General features: G+C 45.7%; 1 protein-coding gene across 2 annotated transcripts in view; it reads left to right on the top strand.

Annotated features, from left to right (window-relative positions):
• Positions 1–1,987: 1,987 nt before the first annotated feature.
• The window catches only part of LOC120227275 (centrosome-associated protein CEP250-like), a 43,768-nt gene continuing 20,883 nt past the window's right edge, over positions 1,988–24,872 (top strand). For both annotated transcript variants that reach the window (XM_039225416.1, XM_039225417.1), the window contains exons 1-17: positions 1,988–2,262; positions 2,939–2,995; positions 3,945–4,027; positions 4,498–4,663; positions 5,449–5,555; positions 5,793–6,044; positions 7,673–7,769; positions 9,698–9,799; positions 10,320–10,481; positions 11,262–11,440; positions 11,958–12,140; positions 13,652–13,796; positions 14,618–14,764; positions 15,473–15,703; positions 18,095–18,288; positions 18,511–18,638; positions 18,838–19,007. In XM_039225416.1, coding sequence (XP_039081347.1) covers positions 2,077–2,262; positions 2,939–2,995; positions 3,945–4,027; positions 4,498–4,663; positions 5,449–5,555; positions 5,793–6,044; positions 7,673–7,769; positions 9,698–9,799; positions 10,320–10,481; positions 11,262–11,440; positions 11,958–12,140; positions 13,652–13,796; positions 14,618–14,764; positions 15,473–15,703; positions 18,095–18,288; positions 18,511–18,638; positions 18,838–19,007 — 2,589 coding nt within the window. In that variant the 5' untranslated portion in view covers positions 1,988–2,076. The remainder of the gene's footprint in view (positions 2,263–2,938; positions 2,996–3,944; positions 4,028–4,497; positions 4,664–5,448; positions 5,556–5,792; positions 6,045–7,672; positions 7,770–9,697; positions 9,800–10,319; positions 10,482–11,261; positions 11,441–11,957; positions 12,141–13,651; positions 13,797–14,617; positions 14,765–15,472; positions 15,704–18,094; positions 18,289–18,510; positions 18,639–18,837; positions 19,008–24,872) is intronic.

A 24,872-nucleotide genomic window follows, 5' to 3' on the forward strand; every position in this document is an offset into this window, starting at 1 on the left:
GACTTCAGCTCAGGTCATGATCTCACGGTTCGTGGGTTCAAGCCCCGTGTTGAGCTCTGTGCTGACAGCTCAGAGTCTGGTGCCTGCTTTGGATTCTATGTCTCCCTGTCTCTCTGTCCCTCCTCCACTCATGCTCTGTTTCTGTCTCAATAATAAATAAACATAAAAAAATAATTCGTAAAAGCATGATATAGGCCACATAATGATTGAAAAGAACCAGCAGGCCACATTTGTAACCTCTGCTAAGAGTTTAGATCTGCCTGGAGTGAGGCCCACATGCATTTCTTCAACCTACTAATGACTAAAATGGATTAGACAGCTTCTGCTTTTAAGGAATTCACAGATTAGTAGAGAAAACAGATAATAATGATAAAATGTAATATGGAGATTAGATTCTCTCTCTATTATATATAGTTACATATAAATGTCATATATAATGGTGTCGTGTGTGTATACATATACATGTGTTTGTGTATATGTGGCTATAAAAGTGATTAACTCTTCCTGCATATATCTGGGATGACATGATAAGAGGTGGCATTTGAGCCAGGATGTAGATCAACAGTTTGGTGCATGAAAGGGATTTGGGGCCCCTGAAATTCCCACTATATATGCAAATCTTAGATTTCCCTTTGCTATATATACCACTTTCTTCAGATGTTCACACTGATGGGCTGCTGGCTGGACCAAGAGGGAAGCTCTAATATTCCATTTTCTTGAGAATTAATTGGAAAATCAAATATTCCTTAATCCTTTTGGTGGGTGTCTCATGTCTCAGGATTAATAAAACAAGAACTCTAATCTACCCGCCTCCTCCCACGTTACCATGTGTTTTAGAAGCCTCAGAAACTCAGAGGTCACGTAGCTGGGAGCCCTAATTTTTGGATGAGGAGACTGGAAGGAGAGTGGTATGTCCGAGGTCACTGAGCCCATTAGAGGCAGAGCTTAATCCCAAACTCTTCCTGACCCCCGTGCCTCTCTCTCTCCTGAGTGTCTCTCAAGGTCACTGGTTAGGCTAGTCCCCCTCCCCCTCAGCCAGTCTCCCCTCCTCCCCCACAGGAGGCCCATTGCCCTGTTTTGGCCCAGCTCCTGGGGGGTGAGAAGGCCTTGCTATCCTACTGAAGCTGATTCTTTTTTCCCTTGCTCTCTTAATGGATCCCCTGCCTGAAATGCCTGCTACTTCATTTCTTTGTCAGAGAGTCAGGCTGCTTGTATTCAAATCCCTAATCAACCAAGTGCCAACCGTATGAACTTGGACAAATTGTTTAAGCTTTCTGATTTTTTAACTGAAGCTTAACCTTTGTAAGCCTCAGTTTTTTCATCCATGTACCAAGAGTTATAATATTACCTACCCTGAAGTATAATAGGAAGGTTTCGAGATTCTTGCGATGACAAAAATGACATAGTATGTGTAAAGCGCTTAACAGTGTGACTGACCTGTAGACCTACTTAACATGTATTGACTATGATGATGTTGATTCCCACAGTTCACAGACCCCCAGAAGGGGTTAAATGCCCTTCCACTGTTTTCCCATACCATCCTATAATGTCTCTGTTATTATTACACATACTCCATTGTGTTATAATTGTGTCTTTCTCCCCTACCAGACTAGAAACACCTTCAGTGATTCATTCAACAAATGTTTATTAGGCACTGTGCCAAGCACTAGGGACGCAATGGTAACCCAGGGGCTCTTGGTTTAGTGCGGAGTTCCAGAAGGCATGCCAAGAAACACTGGTCCCGTGAGCTTGTCTCATGGCCCAATAAATTTGGGAAATGATGCTTATCATAGCCTCCCCCCTCCTAATCCTAGAGATTAGGGTCCATGTCAGTATTTTAAAGGCTCTGAGGGGTCCTGTAGTAAAGGAACTCACTTATCCAGCTTTGCGGGACTGAGTAGTAAGCATTTGATGAGGAAATTTGAATCACCTAGACATCCCTTTCACCTCCTCTGTGTGCTTTGGTCCCCAGCTCAAGAGGAGATCCAAGTGGCACAACAATGATCAGAGACCTTACTGGGAGTGAACAGCCTCTGGCTGGATAGGGGCCTTTGGGCTGGACTGTCTGGTGCCCCCATGGAGGCGGGAGGCCCTGGATCGAACAATATGAAGCCCCAGTCACTACAGCTGGTGCTGGAGGAGCAAGTACTGGCGCTACAGCAGCAGATGGCAGAGAACCAAGCCACGTCCTGGCGGCAGCTGAAGAACTCCCAGGAGGCCCAGCAGAGGCAAGCAGCTCTCGTGAGGAAGCTGCAGGCCAAGGTGGGGCAGCTGCCCTTCCAGGGAGGCGAAGGGTGCACCTCTGAGCACTGGGTGCTGAGGTGGGACAAGGGTTACAGGAGACAACAGCCTCTCCCATGATGCCCACAACTACTCCATGAGAGATACAGCCTGTCCCTTTTTAAAATTTTTAATACTTAAAAAACATAAATGTTTTTAATGTTTATTTATTTTTGAGAGAGAGAGCGCGCTAGAGTGTGAGTGGGAGAGGGGCAGAGAGACACAGAATCCAAAGCAGGCTCCAGGCTCTGAGCTGTCAGCACAGAGCCTGACTTGGGGCTTGAACTAACAAACTGAGATCATGACCTGAGCTGAAGTCGGAATGCTTAACCGACTGAGCCACCCAGGCGCCCCAATATCCTGTCGCTTTTAAAGATGGTGGTGACAAGGGCTAAACTTGTTGTCTATATTTGCTCGCCTAGGATAGAGCTAGGACCTAAGCCTGTATTTTCTGGTTCCGAAGCCTATAAACCTCAACTCTCCAATACGAAAGGTATAGAGAAAGTATCATTAACTGACCAAATAGAAACGACCTTACCTCACTGTTATCACCCAGACCCTGTTCACAACAGGTTTGCCCAAGATCCTCCAGGGCCTTTGTTTTGGGCTGTTTGTACTAGGCGTGCCCATTGCCCACATCCTGCTCTGTTTGCCTCAGGTGTTGCAATACCGGACCTGGTACCAAGAGCTGGAGAAGCGGCTGGAAGCCTCTGGGGTGAGTGAGGCTGTTTTGTGTTCCCCCTGTGCCCTCGGTGAGTATGCTCGGAAGGAAGCCCTCGTTTGCAGAATGAGGGAAGCTGGGGCATGATAAGGCAGTGTTTGGTGGAAGTCTCTCTCTGTGTTCAGCTCCTGAGAGCTTTATCACACAGACACTTTCATTGAACTATCTATTCTGGGCCCGTCAGATGCCAGCCCTTGGCTCTCTAAGGACAAAATGCAGCTTCAGGAGACTTAATTGGAAAGGATGTGAAATCAGAGGGAAGAAACGCGTTTTTCCTCCAGAAGGTGTCAGTGTTTATCTGTCTTAGCTGTGGGCCTTTGCAGGCCTAAAAAACATGTTTGTAGCAGAGGGATTTATTCGTGCTGTTGGCTGGGTTGACCTGGCTTTGAAAGACCCATTTGCCTTTGTTCCAGCTGTCTCTCGGCACCTTCTCATTCTCACATTACTCTTGGGAAAGTTCCCCCAGAGGAGGGAAGGAACCAAAACTTACTGAGCACCGTTCTATGTAGGCCAAGCACCATTTAGCATTGTCATATGATGATGTCACTTAATCTGCAAGGCAGATTTCTGAGAGGAATGGTAGCTGCTTCATTTTGTATTGAAGACTTTGTGGCTCAGAGAAGTTGCATAACTTCCTGCAGTCCAAAATGTAGTGTAGTAGAAGTCAAGGCCATTAGTGGAAGATATATCTCATGCTTCTTAGGTTGAAAGCTCTTTTCATTACCAAATGCCACCTTTGAGGAGAGGTCACTGGTTCACTTTTGGAGAAGGGGATGCAGTGGATTTACCTTCAGGACGTAGCAATCAAGAAAAGGGACATATTGCTAATTTCAAAAGAATTAAAAGAAGGAATAAAAAGGTTGCTGCAGAAGGGGACATCAGGGAATTGATTTGAACGGTGTTCTCTTTGGAGGTAAATAAGGCTTGTTTCTGTTCGGCTAAGGGACCGATCTCTCAGAGATGGGAAAGCATGGAGGAGCCGAGTCTGGAGCAGCTGCTGGTCCGATTGGAGGAGGAGCAACAGAGGTGATGAACCCCACGTTCTCTTGCTGGGGGTGATTCTGTTTTATTAATTTTTAAAATGTTTTTTATTTATTTCTGAGAGAGAGAGACAGCGTGAGCAGAGGAGGGTCAGAGAGAGAGGGAGACACAGAATCCAAAGCAGGCTCCAGGCTCTGAGCTGGCAGTCAGCACAGAGCCTGACGCGGGGCTCGAACCCGCGAACCGTGAGATCATGACCTGAGCCGAAGTCGGACGCTCAACCGACTGAGCCATCCAGGCGCCCTGGCCGGGGGTAATTCTGGTAGCCAGTGGGTTCAGAAGGCTCAAGGGAAACTTCAGCTGTGAGGCCTAACATGGATAAAACCATGCACCTCACCCTTAGCCCTCAAGTTCCTGGCAATGGAAAATTCCAGTGTTTGTCACCTTACTCCAAGAGGTCCACGGGTTGGATCAAGCCTTTATTTTGCACTTGCTCCCGCCCCTCCCCAGTGCAGGTGTGAGAGTCTAGCAGAGGTGAACACCCAGCTTCGACTACACATGGAAAAAGCTGACATGGTGAATAAAGCGCTTCGGGAAGATGTGGAAAAACTGACAGTGGACTGGAGCCGAGCCCGGGATGAGCTAATGAGGAAGGAGAGCCAGTGGCAGATGGAGCAGGAGGTAGGAGGAATAGGGGGCTGGAACCGCCAGGGAGCGGGGCTTATGCTCCGGGCACCTCCATCCTGGTCAGTGCTGGGAAAGGTTAACTTCGGGACCTGGATGGAAGCTGAACCATTGCTAAAGTCCCTGAGCCTCCTCCCCACTCGGGCTGGCAGCTTTGCCCCTGCTGTGGTTCTCAGCTGACTTCTGTCCTTAACTATCTGGTCAAGGTTTTGCTGGCAGGTGAAATGACACTCAGGGCAGCTCTGTCCCTGCCTAACTGGCCAGCTTCAGTTTTTAGATAGATGTGAAAGCTCACTGACTCCCCTCTTCCAGAGGCATAGATATCTAGATGCTAAGAAGGTAGCTACTGAACCTGAATGGAGATGAAAGACCGGATACAGACCCTGGGGAATTTTCAGATCCCAGCTAATGAAACTAATGTCTCCTGAGCCTTTGCTGCCTGCCAGGTATTCTGCTAGGTGATTTACATGTGGTATGCCCTTGAATCCTTATTGTAAGTCTGCAGTAATAATGGCAGTGGTTTGTTGAGGAGCTACTGTTTATCTTTTTCTGATCAGCTCAGAGGAATGTCATATGCCATCTCAACCCTTTGACCTCTTGAGTACCACTGCTAACTTTATTAAACTCTTCAGCGTGACCTGAATATAGGCACCCAGTCATAAGCTGTCTCCCGTAAGTCCATCTTTCCCTTCCCCGGGAGAGCCAGGAGGAGTCTGAGACTCCTGCGCTGGCGAAAGACGGTCCTCTGTCCTTTGATATGACCTGGATTTCTGAATACACAGTTCTTCAAGGGCTACCTGAAAGGGGAGCACGGTCGCCTTCTTGGTCTGTGGCGGGAGGTGGTGACCTTCCGACGCCACTTCCTGGAAATGAAGTCAGCCACTGACAGGTTAGTGTGGGGTTAAGAAGGGAGGTTTGCCCCTACCGATTCTAGACTTAATGAGAGTGGGCTGCTGTGGAAGTAGGGGATGGGGGTAGAGGGGAAGGAAGAATGGGTGGGGAGGGATGGTATTGTTGGATTCAGATGATTTTCCCCAGACCTGCTCCTCAGGCTTCACTGGGCCTGATCTCCATGTTCCCTTCCTCGGTCCGTACCAGAGTCTGCTCTTTCCTTGCTTGTACTCAGAGATCTGACGGAGCTCAAGGCTGAGCATGTGAGGCTTTCAGGGTCCCTGTTGACCTATTGTCTGCGCTTGACTGTGGGTGCCCGGTCTCGAGAACCTGGTGCATCTGGGAGACTGGATGGGAGTGAGCCAACCCAGCTGCTGCTTCTACTAACCAAGACCCAGGAGCTGGAAAAGGAAGCCCATGAAAGGAGCCAGGAGTTAATACAGCTGAAGAGTCAAGGGGATCTGGAGAAGGCTGGGCTACAGGATCGGTGAGATGGCTTGGGGACCTAAGAAGGGGTTGCTGAGGGTGTTGACTCCTTTAGCAAGATAGAGATGGGTGGTGGGGGGTGGAGGGTGTGAAAAGCATTCCTCCCACAAGAGGGAAGACGCTGGAGGGAGTCTAGTTTGGAACCCAGTGCCCCAGTTGAAGCCATGTCACTGTCCTCTGCCCTCACACCACCCTGCACCTCATTGTCTCTCATGTTGATTTATAGAGCTAGCTACGACTGTCCTCTATCAACACCAGACTACTCGCCGTTCCCAGAACAGCCAAGCTCTTCCGTGCCCCCTGCCTTTGTACATGCTGACCTTAACCTGGAAGGCCTCTCTCCCTTCTCCCTCTGCCTCATCCTTTAAAGCATGGTTCAGATGTCACCTCTTCTGTGAATCCATCCCTGACCTCAGTAGCCTGATAAATTACTATGCCCTGACGTGGTCTTTTGACCTGCTTGTTATCTTATTGATCTCACTCTTTCTCACAGATTATTAACCTTTTTTGTTGTTGTTTTTAGGTTTTTTTTTTTTTTTTTTTTTTTTTTTGGATTATGATAAAATAGGCTTTTTAAAAATAAAACTTAAGAAGGGCAGGGCCATAAGCAAAAAGCCCCATTTGAATTTCAGTGGAGAGTTGGATTTATACCCCATGGCTAGGGTTGTGTCACCACCTGTTGGTGGTGTAGGTAAATAGCAGTCTGTTTTGTTCTGGGTTGTGAAGGCGCTGGGGGGCGCCAAGGACAAAGACCATGTTTTAGTATGTTTGTGTCTCTAGTGCTTTATACTTCATCTACCACATACTAACATTCCATGGATGTTCATTTAAAGATACAATCATTAAATTAATGGCCATACAGTGAATAAAGGTTCTTAGAGATGATACAAAATATAATTATTAAAACTAAAAAAGAAAAGAATTTTAACTCCTGGATAGCATTCATTCAAGAAATATTTATTTAGGAGCGGCTGGCTGGCTCAGCTGGTAGAGTATGCGACTCTTGATCTTGGGGTCGTGAGTTCGAGCCCCATGTTGGGTGTAGAGGTTACTTAAAAAAATAAAATCTTAAAAAAAAAAAAGAAATATTTATTTAGCTACCCATATCATACCAGATACTGAGCTCCAGGATATAGCATAAAGTGATAGAGATGTATGATGATTTCCCTGAACCTTAGGATCACAGAAGGTTGACCATAATCTTCCCAATTGACTCCTCCTCTTTCCTTATCAGAGTCAGACCCTTGGGCTGGAGGGACCTTGGGACTGTCCCATGTGGCAATTCTGATGTTCTTACTGGCTTCAGGGTGCTTGACTTCAGGATTAAGCGGGGCCTGGAAGGGCCTGGGCCAGGGCTTTCCTTCAGCTCTCAGGCCCCCAGACACGTGTTCCAGCCTTGAGATGTGGTAAATCCCTGCATGTGTCTGAGTGGCTTTTGACTGCGCCCCACCTCCCAGTTCAAGACTATAGTATCATATGGTCTTCAGGGAGTATAGGGGCCAGGGGCACCCAAGTGACTCTGGGGAGGCTGTCGTGGGAGTGTCTGGGTTGGGGCTGGGTTGTGCTGCATAGTAGCTCTGTCCACCTCAGTGCACTGCCCAGATGACAGTGCTGTGTTCTTCTCTGCAGGGTGACTGAGCTCTCTGTTCTACTGAGCCAGGCTCAGGAGCAAAATGAAGACTATGAGAAGATGTTAAAGGCTCTGAGAGAGGCAATGGACATCCTGGTACGTGATCCTTTGTTCTGGAAAGGGATTAGGGGTGGGCCTATAGGTTCCTTGTCCTTTATGGACAGATAAACAAGATACCAGTTAAATGTTCCTTGATAAAACACTAGAAAATAAATTTTGGCTGAATCTGAACATTCATTCATTCATTCATTTATGCATTCATCAGTAAGTTCTATCTATCATCCCTACTATATTCCTGGGGAAATTACAATGATGTATATGCATGCAGTTTGTCCTCATCGGAGAGAGTGGAATATACATTAGGAGGCACACTGGCAGAGGATGAGGATGTGTGATTCAAAACCTAGTCATATGGGAAACAAGTGAGGAATATGGCAATAGTTAGCTTGGAGAACAAAGGGCTTGAGGAGGATATGGTGGCTGCCATCACAAATCTGAAGGACTGACACTGGGGAAAAGAGTTGACTTGTCTGATGTTTTCCAGGCGGGCACAAGTTGACTTGTTTCGATGACTAGAAGTCACAGGGTGGTAGAGTTTGTCTAACAGTTAGAGCTGCTTAGTAGGTGAACAGTCTGTCCTGTGGAAGAGTGAGGTTTGTGTCTCTAGCTTCATATCTGCCAGAGATCTTATCAAAGGGACTCTCTAAGGTTGGATATGAGGACCTCTGGCTTGATTCCGCATTTCCTTTCGTTTCTAAGAATTTTCAGATCTCTTTTATTAGGTGGGTCCTGAATGCCTATCCTCATGTAAACCCCTAGTATTATCCAAGCTGGAATCTGCAGGGATTCAGAGTTGTTTATGCCTTTTTTGGTTCCTTTTGATCAGGAATTTGCAAATTCAAACGTCCATAGCACCCAGATAATGCCAGAGAGTGAAGCGGGTTCCGTTGTAAGGATTTGGGTTTTCCAGAACTATCATAGTTAGTTTTGAGGGCTACAGGGGACACTTGATTTCAATATTAAGGAAACGGTGAGGTGTAGTAGGGACTCCAGGACCCTGAAGAATACATGTCTCATCTGGAGGAGACACCTACTCTTCAAATTAAGGAAATTATTGCCATGTAGGAATGGGGGCTGGTGTGGCCCATCTGTTAACTTTTTATTTTTTTATTTTTGTTCGTATTTCTTTCTTTCTTTTTTTTTTTTTAAGTAGGCTTCACACCCAGCCTGGAGCCCAATGTGGGGTCCAAACTCACGACCCTGAGATCAAGACCTGAGCTGAGATCTAGAGTGAGACGCTTAACCGACTGAGCCACCCAGGCACCCCTAGCATCTGTTAACTTTTTGAGAAAAGCCAGAATCAGAATTTCTCAGTTCATAAAATCTCTCAATTTATAAATGCTGGTTCAAATTTTGTATAGGCCAAAGAAAACACAGCTGCAGGTCTGTGTCTTCAGGCCTTCACTAACAATACGATCAGAAGGAACTGAGGAAATCTTGGTCTTCAAGTTTACTGCTAGCTCTGAGGCTAGGGGTTTCTCTTGTGTAACCTTTAGGTCTCCAGCATCAATTTGCTGCACAGAGGCAGCTGCCATTCTCCCTCCAATGATAGCAGACATTCATTGAGCATTTCTTTTGTGCCAGGCACTATGTTGAGTAATTTACATGCATCTTTTTCATTCAGGTTTTAACACAAACGTGTGAGATAGTTGCTGTTAATTATTCCTATGTTAAAGAGAAAGAATCTCATAGAAGCAGTTGTCTAAGGTTACCAATCTTAGGAAGGTGATAGAGCAAGAGCTCTAATCCAAACTGTCTAATTTGGAGCTCTGACTCACTTAATCTGAACTCTCAATCGCCACCTCACACTGTCCTCAGAGTCCTGGGACATTAGTAGCATTTACCTGTGATCAAGGAAAAAGTGGGGTTGATAGAAGAGACAGAATGAGATTCTGGTTGATTTGGAGGGTGAAATGATAGATTCTGAGAAGCTGGCTCACAGCTCTATCTTGCTCCCTGTTTAGGAGAAAAATCATGCAGAATTAATGGAACATGAGGCATCTCTTAGTAGGAACGCCCAAGAGGAGAAGTTGTCTTTACAGCAGGTGATCAGGGATATAACCCAGGTACTGGTAAGCCTTCTATTTGTGGTAACTGAGTTACAGCTCCCTCCTCCCCAAGCCTCCATGTCCTCTTAGACATGCCTGGATTTCCACTCTCTGAGGTACTTGGGTTTAGGAGCTTTGGGCAATGAGTTCTCTGAGTGTATTTGAAGACCAACACCCAAAGAGGTAGCTAACTTGTGCTAGCACTGCCTGCTAGAACAGCCCCTCTTAGTGCTGGCTGCAGTTCTCAGGCCGGTGGCTGGATTCTGGTCTTCGTTATGTCAGTATCCCCTTCTTTCTTCATTTCTTCACTTATTATTACCTCAGAGAGTGCTCTTGTTGCTAGTCCGAGGTTTGGGTGACCAAAGGTGAGGAGTTGAAGGAATCAATCCTTTTTGCTCTTAGATACCCTCGTCCCAGTCCCCAGGGAGAGGAGTTGAGAAGGAAAACATCAGGTTTGTCCAGGCTGTAGTGTCAAGTCCTCTGTGTTGACTCTAGGCCTTGGTCAACAAGGTGATGACTGTGCTGTGCTGGGTTTCAGGTCATGGTGGAAGAAGGAGACTGTATGGCCCCAGGCTGTGGTCACGAGAGCTCCTTGGAGTTGGACTGTAGTGGCATCTCCTCACAATTTGAATCCCAGGACCCAGACAAGGCTCTTACTCTGGTGCGTTCAGTGGTGACTCAAAGACGCCAGGCTGTGCAGGTGAGAGCCTCACTATTCTTCCTCAGCCACAGGAGTGAGTGTCTAAACTGATTTGTGTCCCAGGTACCCTCCTGGCCTGGACTGCTGCTTTCACTATGTTGACCAGTCATGAGGTGTTTGGTCAGCATCCCCAAAGTGCTCTTTAGAAATTCTTAGTATATGTCCAGTTGTACTTGTGGGTAACGGGCACATTCTCTGTGCGAGTGGTTCGTTTCACTTTGCATACAACCTTCATAATAGCATTACACAAAAGTAGGCAACCAGAGCCCTGGGAGACTATGGGTAAGTATTCCCAGCTCTGATGGTCCCAGCCACACCTAACCATCTCCATGACCACCTCCCACTTCACATGTCAAGATGATGGACTCTGAGACTCTGAGAACCACAGAAGCCCAGTAATCTCTGATCCTCTGTCTTCTCGACTGGCCACAACTGGCCACATCTCTTTTTTCTTTCTTTAAATGTTTATTTTTTTTTGAGAGCGAGAGTGGGAGCGGGGGAGGGGCAGAGAGAAGGGGACAGAGGATCCAAATTTGGCTCTGTGTTAACAGCAGAGAGTCTGATGCGGGGCTCGAACTCATGAACCGTGAGATTATGACCTGAGCCAAAGTCAATCACTCAACCGACTGACGCCCCTCCTACCAGCCAGATCTCTGTTCTTAGCTCAGCCCTGTACCAGTCCTCAGCCCCCTTGCCCAGCCCTGCTCTCAGGCCCCTGATGCCCCTCCTTTGCTCTGCCCTCTTGCTCACCATCTCACTTCTGTCACTCTTCCTCCCCAGGACCTGAGGCAGCAGCTTTCGGGCTGTCAAGAAGCTGTGACCTCCTTACAGAGGCAGCATGATCAGTGGGAGGAGGAGGGCGAGGCCTTGAGACAGAGGCTGCAGAAACTCACCGGGGAGCGCGACACTCTGGCAGGGCAGACCATGGACCTCCAGGGAGAGGTGGAGTCTCTCAGCAAGTGAGCAGGGGGCTGTTCATCCCTCCCCTCCTCCCGAGTGACCCTGCAGTCACACAGCTCTGGGCTGTCTTGCTTTGTGTTCTGCTTATTCCTGCTCACTCCATTTTGGGTCTTTATGATGATTAAAAAAACAAAACAAAACAAAACAGTTTCCTGCCTAAAAAGAAAGATGAGGTTTTTGGTTGTTGTTTTCTTTTTTGTTTTTTTTTTTGTTTTGTTTTTAATGTTTATTTATTTTTGAGAGAGAATGCAAGCAAGGGAGGGGCAGAGAGAGAAGGAGCCCGAAGCAGGCTCCACGCTGTTAGCACAAAGCCTGACGCGGGGCTCGAACCCACGAACCATGAGATCGTGCCCTAAGCTGAAGTCAGATGCTCAACCGACTGAGCCACCCAGGTGCCCTGGAAGATGCAAGTTTTAAAGGAAACAGACACCTCTGTCCTTTGACCCTGTGACGTCTGCTTCCAGGAAGGATTTGAGGTTCCAAGGTTTCTGCTCATCTCTGGTCTCCTTGTTCCAGGGAGCGAGAGCTCCTGCAGAAGACCAGGGAGGAGCTGCAGCAGCAGCTGGAGGTACTGGAGCAGGAAGCGTGGCGACTGCGAAGAACCAACATGGAGCTTCAGTTGCAGGGGGACTCTGCTCAGGGTGAGAAGGAGGAGCAGCAGGAAGAGCTGCACCTGGCCATCCGTGAAAGGAAGCGCCTGTAAGTGTGACCGCTCCTCTCCTTCCTCGGGCTTGATTTTCCCCTCCGTTCCTCACGCTCCTCCACCCCACCTCCATCTCTTAGGAAGTGGAGTGAATCGCAGCCTGGTGTGCAGTGGGCTCACATTAGCTTCCTGCTCCTTCTTTTGCAGAAAGATGAATACAGAAAGTTCACCGAGGCTTTTCTCAGTAGTCATGAGGGCTGCAGGGGATACAGAAACAAATAAGACCAGGGCCCTGATCTCAAGCGGTTTGCAATCTAATGGGGGAAAACAGACAAGTAAATGGTGAACCGTGCATGAGGTCAGATGACGTATGAGTGAGATAGAGCTTCAGGATGGGTCCTCTGGGAGCATGGGAGTGAGAGTTCACAACTGAAGGTTTCATGGAGGAGACGGTGGCCTTTGAGCTGGGCCTTGACGTGTTTTGATTGGTGGAGAGTGGGAGAGGGGCGAAAAGTACAGATCAGCAAAGATGTTCAGGGTAGGCTGCACTGGCTGAAGGGTAGGACTTATTCCGGGAAGTCATGAGAAATGAGTTGGTCAAGAAAGGGAATTCCAGAGTCAGGAGACCCAGCTAATCCATAAATTCCCCCGTATAATGTCATAGAGAAAGCAAGGACTTTCAAGCTGGCAAAAGTGTGGTTTAAATTGTGGCCCTGCCACTTGGGCAGATTTCTTTATTTGTAAGATGGAGATGATAGTATTTACCTTGAAGGATCACTGGGAGGGTTAGAGTGCTGTTTTGTAAAATGCTGGCATAGAGCCTGGCATGTGGTGGATCTTCAGTAACTGGTGGCAGGGACTGTTTCTTCACTTTTGGTGTATGTATCCCCCTCCTCCTTTGCCTTAGTGCCTTGCAGCCGGTAGGCACGAAGGACTGTAAAGGTCATGCTGTAAAGGTCATGACTCGTGCAAGGAATGGTCTCCCCTGTATCAAGGAGGAGAATAGACAACCCACAAAAATGATTATTTGTTTTTAAATTTAATTAGCATGAATCAGTAATACATTTATCAATATCTATAACGATCTGAAAATCAAATCTACTTAAAAGGGCAAACAGAGATTCACCTCTCTGCTTCATCTTCCCATTCCCCTTCCTTCTGTAGGTAACCATTTAAATTGCTTTCTTGGGGAGCCTGGGTGGCTCAGTCAGTTAGGCGTCCTCTTGATTGCACCTCAAGTGGGGGTTTGAACCCCACATCAGGCTCTGTGTGGGGCATGGGGTCTGCTTAAAATTCTCTCTCCCTCCCCCTGTGCCCTTTCCTGCCTCAAAAAAAAAATAATAAATTGCTTTCTTTTTCTATTTCCAGCTACTTTATATAAATGTATGTATATATTCTTATTTCTCCCAATTTCTTGCCTTTTTCACTTTATATGTCATGGAGGTCATATAGTTCTTAGAGACCTTCATCATTCTTTTGCTTGGCAAAGGTAATTACACTCCTGTTCCCTTTCGGGGGGTGACCACTCCCTGAGTTTGCCCCCAGCCTCCTCTCCTTTCCATTGTAGTCAGGAGACGCTGGCAGGCCTGGAAGCCAAACAGTCCGAATCACTCAGTGAGCTGATCACTCTCCGGGAAGCCCTGGAGTCCAGTCGCCTGGAAAGGGAGCTGCTGAGGCAAGAACAAACAGAAGTGACCGCGGCACTGGCCAGGGTGCGTGGGCCTCCACCCCTCACTTGCTGGGTGGGGTGGGTGGCTTGGAAAGTTGTGCTTCTGGGCAAAGAGCATATGGCCTGCCTCGTTCTTCACCCTTCAAGCCCCGACCCTTTGAATATCCTGTGTCACTAGTCTCTGCTTTTGGGTTCTGCCCCTCCCCCTGTACTCTACATTGGAGTTAGAATGGTTTTCAAAAGTATAAATCTGGTTACATCAGTCTCTTTCCTATAACTGTTCAGTGGCTTTTCAGCTGCTTGGTGCCACATTCAAAGCCCTTTGCCACCTGGCCTCCTCCTGTCTCCATAACCTGTCCTAACTCCCCATATACTTGGACTCTGGCCACATCCTCAGTTTCGTTGAGCTTTTTCATGACTCTGCTGCTTCCCGTGTATTCTTCACTTCCCCTAGACTGCTTCTTTCCTCTCCCTCTCAACACAAACTGCTCCTCACCTCTCAGTACCCAACTTAATTGCCACCTCTCCTACCCAGCACTTTTGACTCCCCCAAACCCAATGAATGCTTTTTTTTTTTTTTTGAGTTTCCAGAGCACTTTGTGCTGACACTTTGTGTGAAGTCATCCCAGTGACAGTTGTTTGTACATCCTGATGTCTGTGCCTCTGTACCATGAGCTCCTCTCTCACTTCTCAATGAACGAACTAAGGAGTAATGAAGGAAGGGAAACCTTGTTTCGAATGTAAGGGAAGGAATGAAGTGTTACCTGATCTCTGTACAAGGACCGCAGCAGGTGCTGGGGATGTGAGCTAATCACCCTGGCGGGAAAACAGGAACAAGGAAACCATTTAACTCTTTGTTTTTAGGCAGAACAGTGTGTTGCAGAGCTGTCAAGTTCTGAGAACAGCCTGAAGGCAGAGGTTGCAGACCTTCGGGCTGCAGCTGCAAAGCTCAGTGCCTTAAATGAGGCTTTGGCCTTAGATAAAGTTGGACTGAACCAGCAGCTTCTCCAGGTGAGTGCAGATTTCTCTGATCCACAGAGTAAGGGCTGGGTCCTGACAGAAGGCAAGCCAGTGACTGGTAAAGCTCATGCCCACAAAGGGGAGGAGTCCTTAATGGATCAGTGCAAGACAGATCAGCTCCCAAATGCGGTCCTGAAATGAGCAAAAGGAACATTGGTGGAACAGAGGACAGCAAAGACTATAAGGCCTGGGCTTAGCCATTAAAAATAGTCTGCTCTCACTCACACCTACAGCAGAGCCACCTTTGGGCTGAAGGGTAAAATCTCCAGGACTAGGAAGGAGGCCTGTGTCCTCTGGAAGGAAGAGGCTGTTAATCCAATTGCCTGAGATAACAGCGGTCACTAGAAAAGGATCTGCCAAAGAGCCTACGTCTCAAAGAGTGTGTTCCCTATAGGTTGCATAGTTAACATGTCTCTTCACAACTCCTGTTCCCTTGAACCCTAGAAATGTTCCAGATTCCCTTTATTCTGAATTCTTAGAGAGTAGGGTTTTGCCTTTTTAATCTTCAATCTCAGCATCAACCCATCTAGTACCCAGAAAACAGGCACCAGACCAAATAAATGCCTAGTCCCCCTCTCTTACAAGCCCTCCAATGTTCCTCTTTGGAGCATAGATTCATGTCTCACTTGAACTGTCTTAGCACTTGGTCTATAAACTGTAACCATTTGTCTTTGGTGCCTTTCCCCTTTTGACCAGTAGTTGGAACAAGAGAACCAGTCTATGTGCAACAGAATGGAAGCAGCAGAGCAGGCAAGAAGCACTTTGCAGTTGGGCCTGGCAGAAGCCAAGAGGAGCAGAGATGCCCTGCAGGAGAAGAACACTCACCTAGAGGCTCAACTGCAGAAAGCAGAGGAGACTGGGGCTGAGCTGCAGGCAGATCTCAGGGGCATCCAGGAGGAGAAGGAAGAAATTCAAGAGAAACTAAGCGAGGTGAGAACACAAAACCGATACCATCCCATTAAGATTCTGCGTGTACTCAGGGCGCCTGGGTGGCTCAGTTGGCTAAGCATCCGACTTCAGGTCAGGTCATGATCTCACTATTCCCGAGTTCGAGCCCCACGTCACGATCTGTGCTGACGGCTAGGATCCTGGATCCTGTTTCAGATTCTGTGTCTCCCTGTCTCTGCCCCTCCTCCGCTCGTATTCTGTCTCTCTCTCAAAAATAAATAAACATGATTCAGGAAGTTGAAACGCTCAGAGTTCGAGAGACCCCAAAAACAGACCACCAGAGACCAGAGTCAAAGCCAATCGGCAAGGTTGTTTATTTGCAGGTTTGAACCCGGACCTCCGCGCACTCGTCGCCGGTGACGCTGAGAGGCCCTGAACAAAGCCTTTGCAGCCTTTTTATAGACAGGAGTAAACAAGTCGTGGGGAGGGACAGGAGATCTCTATGGTTACAGGTTTGTCATTGGTTAATATTTAAATATGAACATATACCATATTTGATTGGTTCCCGCCATCAGGTTTTTGGCGGGATCCAATTATAACATTTAGGATACCTTTGAATTCAGCCAATCATAGAGCGAGTCTAGGGTCTTGTTCGGCGACTAACAGGTTAACCTCTCTCTCCCTAGGCCCTTCCTTCAGTAAGGCGGAGGGTGGCTGCTGGCCTTTCCTGATTGAGTGTTGCCAGGGTAGTGTGGTGGAGTGATGTGGTGGCCAGTTTCTTCGGCCTTGGGCAGTGTGCAGCTGCCTGATAGTTCCGGGGAGGCTGAAACTCAAGCCTTAAGCAATGGTACAGAAGCGGAAGGAGCTAGTTAGGTTTTAGTTTCCCGTAGTGCAAGCACTTGTACAGAAGCAGAAAAGCTGGTTGAGTTTTTGGTTTAGTTTGTCTAGGCCCCTCATTTCAAGGAGCCGGCACCGATGCAAGTACAAAAGGGTCTTTATTACAAGCTTGAGCAGGGGCTCACCCAGCCTGCTGGTGTCATGGCAGCAAGGTGAAGCCAAGAACAATAGCGAACAGGGTTTTTAAGGAGTAAGGGATGGGGGTGTTACAGTACATGTAGCATCATCATATAAGCACCAATTACAATTACAGCTTCGACTATTCAGTGTCTGTGAGGTGTTCATTACTTTTGGTGGGACCCAATCATGACTTTTGAGAATCTTTGAAAATGACCAGTTGTGAGGTGAGTTTAAAGGGCCCACATGGGGTTCAGACAAGCAGTGAGAAATTGGCTAGTTTGTATCTGCAGTTTCCAGCCTTGACTCAGACCATAGGAATGTTTCTATTTTTTCTTTTTGATTAGCTGAACTGAGGGCGGTCTGAGGATGGCTTTAGCCTTGAACAGTCTGAGGCTTTTCCTGGGACTGGGACTGGGGCTACGTGCAGCCCAAGGTTTCTCTTAATGGAGGACTTAATTTTTGGCTCTTCAAAGTGAAAAGGTATTACTCCCTAAAAGTGACCAGTGTTACTTGTTTTGGGTACACCTTCCCATTTTTTAGAACAATTCCCATAGGAATCCTTCAGATTCCTCACTACTTCACACTCCAGTTTGAATTAGATGCCTGTCCTGGATGCTCTAACAGTACCTCCTGCATGTTTCAGCTGCCACACCCTTCATACTGTTTTGTAATTATCTGTTTACAGTCTCCGCCGTTAGACCAAAAGCTCCTTGAAAGCAAGGCTGTGTCTTACTTGTTTTTATTCCTCCATTTTTTTTTAATGTTTTTTATTTATTTCTAGGAGAGAGAGACAGACAGCGTGAGCAGGGGAGGGTCAGAGAGAGAGGGAGTCACAGGCTCAAGGCTCTGAGCTGGCAGTCAGCACAGAGCCCGACGCGGGGCTCGAACCCACGAACTGTGAGATCATGACCCAAGCGAAAGTCGGACGCTTAACCGACTAAGCCACCCAGGCGCCCCTATTCCTCCATTTTTTAGCACAATGTCTAGCATACGGCAGCGGCTCAGTAAATTTTTTCTGAACCAGTGACCCAGCTCAAAGGTCATCCTTCACCTCTACCAAACTGTTCTGAAAATGATACACAGTCTTCCTTCCCAGAATCCCTTTCTCAGAGGCTGAGATGTCTGTCTCTTCCTGATGTTACGCCTGTTCTAATTCTAAAGACTGAAAGCTCCTTAGAGGTAGTTCTCTTGCAGCCCCAACACCAGGTCTTGCGCGAAGGAGAGCATGCTTCCTGGGCTGGGAGGTCTATAGGTTGATGAGGGAAGTAGATAAATGCCACTTGTGTGAGTGGACAATGCTCAGGAGACTCACAGAGCTGGGTCCAGAGTCTCTTAGGGGCCAGTGGCCCCTGGTGATAGCAGCCCTGGGAGAATCCTGCCTCTGCCCTGTAATCTCGCAGGGTTTCTTCCTCTCAGGCTCGTCATCAGCAGGAGGCAGCCTTAGCTCAGCTGGAGCAGCTGCATCAGGAGACAAAGCGACAGGAAGAAGTGCTCACTCGGGAAGTGCAGGAGAAGGAGGCCCTAGTACGAGAGAGAGCGGGCCTTGAGGTGCGGCTGCAGGCTGTGGAGCGAGACCGGCAGGACCTCTCTGAACAACTAATGGGGCTCAGGTAGGGCCCATACCCAGTTCAGCAAGGGGCAGAGAGAGTTCTGCAAGGCAAAGGGTGGCCAACCTAAGCTTCCTGCCCAAAGTAAATGGGTCGTAAATGAGTTATGAATTTGTAATTGCCCCTTAATTTCTCTGGGTAGTCAGTACTTAGAATCCAACACTTCTTAAGGAAGGTTAAGGGGCTTGATGGGTGAGAACTCTTCCTGATTCCTGAACCTGACAGCTCAGCCAAGGAGCAACTGGAGAGCAATCTGTTCGAGTCCCAACAACAAAATTCTCTGATAGAGGTCACCAAGGGACAGCTGGAGGTCCAGATTCAAACTGTCACTCGAGCCAAGGAAGTAATTCAAGGTGAGACCCTCCCAACAGCGATGGGGACACTTCATTCCATGGGGATGTTGAAAGCCAGGAAGGCAGTGGAAAGCTGTCAGAGGTCCTCTAGCCAGGCCCAGGGCCTCCTGGACGGGAGTTGTTTATGAGATCTGGGGAGTTGGGGTAAGAAGAAGAAGGCAGAAGCCCAGCGAAAGATCACCTGTCCTTGGTATCTTAGGGGAAGTGAGGTGCCTGAAGCTGGAACTGGACACCGAACGGAGCCGGGCAGAGCAGGAGCGGGAGAACGCAGCCAGACAGCTGGCCCGGGCTGAGCAAGAGGGGCACGCTGCCCTGCAGCAGCAGAAGTCAGCCCACGAGGAGGAGGTGAACCGGCTCCAGGAGAGATGGGTAGGTCATGGATGTGACTGGGGACAGGAGAGGCAGATGTGGCTTCCCTTCAGTGAGTGTTCCACCTACTACCTCTCTGGATAGATATTATAAGAATGTAATCTGAGCAGGACTAGCCTGGTCACCATGGTGTAAAATCCAGCTTCTAGCTAGTAATTGAGTCGTATATGAATAACATTAAGAACAATTCATGGCATATAGTAAACTTTATGTTTGTGTTAGCTGTTATTGTTGTTGTTTGAGTGTGCACAGAGAATTAAACATGGATCCTGGGATTTACGCCAGGTTACACTGGCCCCAGAATGTAAAGGGAGCAGAGGAATGCCTTAGACCCCTTCTTGCCCAATTCAGAATGGTACTTCTTTTGTCCTTAAATTATATAATTTAGTCTGCTTTTATTGTGACTATAGGTATATTTGGATTCGTTTCTGCCACCTGATGCTATTTTTCCTGACTTTTTTGTATCTTTTGGTGCAGGGAGGTCACCTTTCTTAACTTCATTTAGGGAGTTCAGTTGGATGATTAAGTTGTAATTTTTTCTCCATTCTTTTTCTCTCTTTATTACTTTGGATGGTTTGTTCTCTATTTTAAAAAAATTTTTAGTTGTTTTCTTTAATATATAAAAATATGTACTTAATGAAATCTTAAGTTAATCAGTATGTTTACCATTTTCCTGAATGACGTAAGGATTACATTCACTCCTCCCAACCTATATACTGTTTTACTCAATGTGTTTTGTTTTAACTAGTTTGTTAACTCCATAAATTAATTTGACTTGTTTTAAACCATGAATATTTGTTTAGATATACTGAAAAAATTAGAAATTATTTTCACTCATCATCCTTTATTGCATATCAGACTTTCTATTTGGATTTATTTTCCTCTTTAAAATAGAATTTCTTTGGTGACGGCCTGTTGGTAGTTAATTGTCTGAAAATATTTCTATTTTACTTTTATTCTTGAAAGATAGTTTCACTGGGTATAAAATTATAGGATGATAGTTATTTTCTCTCAGCATATGGATTATTCTATTGTTTATGTCAAGAAGACCCTGATTTGTTGTTTGTCAGACCTTCTTACTGTATTCTCAATGTTATCTTGACTCTCTATTACATTTTCTATGTTCATTTTTCTTTCTCTATATTGTAGATGATTTTTCAGATCTGTCTTCTACTCACTAACTCCCCTTTCAGCTGCCTAATCTGCTATGTAGTCTATTCACCAAGTTTTATATTTCACTTATTAAAAATTTTTTTATTTCTAAACATTCTGTTTGGTTATTTTTTCAAATCTTCTTGGTCATGTTTTAGTCTCTTTTCCCTAATTTATATTTTCATCCTCTCTTTTATTCTTTAAACACATGAAACATATTTTTATGCTGTTTAATAACACCAATAACTAAAGTTGTTTTGGGCAGGGATGCCTGAGTGGCTCATTCAGTTAAGTGTCCAACTCCTGATTTCATCTCAGGTCGTGATCTCATGGTTAGTGAGATTGAGCTCCACATCAGGCTCTGTACTGATAATGCGGAGCCTGCTTGGGATTCTCTCTCTCTCTCTCTGCCCCTCCCCTGCTCATGCGCTTGCTCTCTCTCTCTTTCAAAAATGAATTAATTTTTAAAAATAAAATAAACATAAAATCTTTTCAGGTCAGATTCTGTTACATGTTTTTTCCATTGGTTCTCCTGTGTCTTATGATTCTTGACTCTGAGTTCATTTTCTTTAGAAATTTTTCTGTGGGAATCCTTTTAGGCTGAAGGCGAAAGAGTTTTCCTTCAGAGAATTTGCTTTTGATTCTGTTCGGAATTTCCTAGCAGAAGAGGAGGACACTGTTGTTATCCCCATTTTTATAGATGAGGAAACTGAGGCACAGAAATATGATAGAAATTAACTGAGGTCACTTCCACTATAGTGTTGGATTAGAGGTCCTATCATCCCAGAGCCACCTTAAAATAAAATTTTAAAATGAAATGAAATAAAATTTCTGTTGAAAGTGTTTGGAGTCACATTCAGGCCCTGTGCCCACATGAAGACCAGGCTGCAGTTGACTTCTCAAGGGAGATTTTTTTTTAATCCTGTGTAAAAGCTGAAGCAAATAAATGTTCTTGCTATTTCCTTCTGTGGGGTTTTTTGTTTTGTTTTCTCTACCCCTACTTTCTCTCCATTTCTCTTTCTTTCCTTCTCCTCTCTCTCAAGTTTATCCTTCTACTGAGGGCATGATAACCCAGGAATAGGCAAGTTTTTTTGTAAAGAGCCACATATTAGGCTCTGTGGACCTCATAGTCTCTGTCGTAGTTACTCACCTCCCCTATTGTAGTACAAAAGCAGCCAGAGACAATATGTAAACAAATGAGCATGTCTGTGTTCAAATAAAACTTTAAGTGTGGACACTGAAATTTTAATTTCACATAATTTTCACATGTCACAAAATTTTTTTTTCACTCCTTTTCAACCATTAAAAGTATAAAAGCCACTATTAGCTCCACAGGCCATATAGCAATAGGAGACTGGCCAGATTTTGCTCACATGCCATAGTTTGTTGATCTCTGGTTAGCCCTTTGGAGGTTCACTTTTATGTGGGAAACTTCTGTTGGACTTCCCACCTCTGTCTTCTGTTTTCTTTTCTCCACATAGCATTAAAATGAATTTCAGAGTTATTAGGTATAGCAAATACCTCCAGTGGAAAGCCAGTTCTGTGCTCATTTACCATTTACAAAGCACAAATCTTGCTTTGATTTTGACTGCTATGAAATTTTCATTATTTTCCTGCTGGCTCACTTATACATTAGAACATGTATTGGGGCACCTGGGTGGCTCAGTCAGTTAAGTGTCTGACTCTTGGTTTCAACTCAGGGCATGATCTCATGGTTCCTGAGATCAAGCCCTACACTGGGCTCTGTGCTGATGGTGGTGCGCCTGCTTGGGATTCTCTCTCTCCCTCTCTCTCTGCTCTTCCCCTGTTTGCACTCTCTCTCTCTCTCTCTCAAAATAAATAAACACTGAAAAATCCCACAACATATATTTAATATTTTATCAGTATTTCTTGCCATCTTGCAGCTAGAGGGTTCAGAGATCTTGTTTATCAGGTCTCTGGAAATGGAAGTTGATTTGTGCTTTGTGTGTTATTTGTGATTTGACTGTTATTCCAAGGCAGACTTGTTGGCAAGATGGTAGCCAGAAGTTTTCTTGTTTTAAAATCATGTGCCTGAAGTAAATAATTTAATTATTTGTTGAACAGTGTCCAGAAGGCCCTTTCCCCAGCAAGAATCAGGTGTACCACCCAGGGAAAACCCTCCAAGTGAAAGATACAATAAGGTTTCAGAATAATGAGTAACCACCTGACATAGCCTAGTCTTCTCTGGAAGGATTGACCATCTCATGACCATACCTGAGTCATGGGAGGGTATGTTGCATCTTTTCGTTTCCTTGCATTCAGACAATCCCCCTGAATTCTGATCATCTGACTTTATGATCTCCCTACTGATTGAAAAGGTTGACTACTGTCATAACTCTTGGGGTCCATTAGTTTGATTGATTGATTGATTGATTGTAAGCTCTCTGCACAATGTGGGGCTTAAACTCACACCCCCAAGATCAAGAGTCACACGCTCTACCGACTGAACCAGCCAGGTGCCCCTCAGAGTCTGTTAGTTTTAACTATGACTGCCTTCTCCCGGAATCCTAGCAATTGGAAAAACTCTTAGAGGCTATAGTCTTCACTCTTCCACCTAATGCATGTACCCCCTTTACTTGTAGTGATAGTGGACACTTGTCAACCGCTTCCCAATACCACATGCCTTGCTAAAGGCTATTTACATTATTTCAGATAGCCTACCTACTACTGGCTAGTGAGGAAATTGAGATGTAGAAATATCACTCAAGATCACATGGCTAATAAGCAGTAGAGCAGGAATTAACCATCTCTTAACCATTTATGCTATGATCATTCCTGCAATATCCCTTCCAGATGGTCACTTAGCTTCTGTTGTATTCCACCAATGGCTGCCCATTCATTTGTAGGTAGACCCTAGTTATTGGAAAATTATTCCTATGTCAAGCCAAAATCTATTACATGAAACAAATCGCAGCTTAGATTTGCTTGAAATACCTCACCAACATACTTGCTTTCCTCTAGACATGTTACACGTTACTCATGACCCAATGTACAGAATATTCCAATCCACAGCCTAACTGGCAACCCTAGACTGTTACTTCCTGGACATCACAGAGTTGGCTCTTTCGGTAGCCATAACACACTTCTAATCAAATTGAGTGAATAGGTCAGTTTTTTTTAACACTTACTACTATTAAAATTCATCTTTCTCATATTTTCACAGCTGCTTTTTGAATCAGAGGGTATGATTTGATATTCATAGCTGTTTTATAACTGTGGCATTATTGATTGCTATTCTTAGGCATCTTAACAGTCCAGCAGCTGAAATGTGATTCACTCACGCAATGTTGAGTGTTTACTGTGTGATGGGTGTTGAGGAAACGGTGGAGAGCAAAATAGACATGATTCTCCTTATGGGGCTTAAAACCTCAAAGGAGAAGACAAGTATTAAACAAGTTAATATGTAAATGCGTAAATAATTATGGAAGATCTATGAAGAATAAGAACTGGGTGCTTTAAGAGCAACCCGTTTCAAGCATGTGGTCTGGGAAGGCCTCTCTGAGGAAGCATTAGTTAAGCTGTGAGGAACAATGGTGTGGGAGGCAAACAAGGGCATTCTGGGGAGCAGGAAAGCATGAGTAAAGAAAGGCCTTAAGGTATGAGAGTGTGTAGTGTTCTCAAGGTCCTGAAAGGAGGCCAGGGTGGCCAGTGAGGGGGAAGCCACACAAGACGATGTTGGAAAGGGGTGAAACCCATTAAATGAATGTATAACTCAAGCAAGAGTATGTAAATATTTTTATTTTATTTATGTGTTTATGTATATATGGATGTATGGATGTATGTATGGATGTAGCTGCATGCCCAATGTGGGGCTTGAACTCATGACCCTGAGATTGAGAGTTGCATGCTCTACCAACTGAGCCAGCCAGGTACCCTGAGAGCTTATAAATATTTTAAAGGAAAGGTACAGGGAACTTCTCTCTTGATGCTAACAATGATAGGTGTTAAATACAGAGTGCTTTCCAGGTACCAAGCACTGTCTAACCTGCTGTATGTGACTCATCTCAGTCCTTAAAGCAACCCAAATTGTTATGCCCATTTTTTTGTGTGTGTCTGAGTAAACATTTATTAAATACCAACTGTATATAGGGAATGCTTTGTTTTGTGACAAAGAGGCAAGTGAGGACCGATCCCAGTTTCTAGAGGCACATAATCAGTTGAGAGAACAAAATTAGTACATTATGCACATATGATGTTATGCCCATTTTTATAGACGAGGAAACTGAGGCACAGAGATGAGACTGAAATTAACCCAGGTCACTCACACTAGTGGTATTGGATTAAATAAATACTGTAACCCAGGCAGGCTGGCTCCAGAGCCCTTCACCAACTATCCTGAGAAGCTAAGAGAGGGTGCCGGGTTAGTCTGGGGGATTGGGGAAGGCTCTGGTCACTGGCCAACCTCCGGGAGGACCAGGATGCCCTGTCCTCTTGCTCTTGTTTAACAGGAGAATCCTAGCTAGACTCGGCCTGACTTTTGGTGAGGCTACGTCTGCCATCCTGAGCGGGGCAGAGCGGGCAGCAGAGAACCAGTCTGCCACCTCAGTTCATTGTTATAACCGTCAACCATAAGTGGTGTGGTTGTTTTAAAATAACGTACCTGGAGCTTATATTAGGGACAATTGCACTTTAGAAAGTACTTTCTTGTGTATTGTATCATTTGACTTTTTTATAACTCTTATTTGATTTTCA

This window comes from Hyaena hyaena, unplaced genomic scaffold (genome assembly GCF_003009895.1).
Source record: "Hyaena hyaena isolate Hyena2069 unplaced genomic scaffold, ASM300989v1 scaffold_2137, whole genome shotgun sequence".
In the NCBI taxonomy this organism is placed as follows: domain Eukaryota; kingdom Metazoa; phylum Chordata; class Mammalia; order Carnivora; family Hyaenidae; genus Hyaena; species Hyaena hyaena.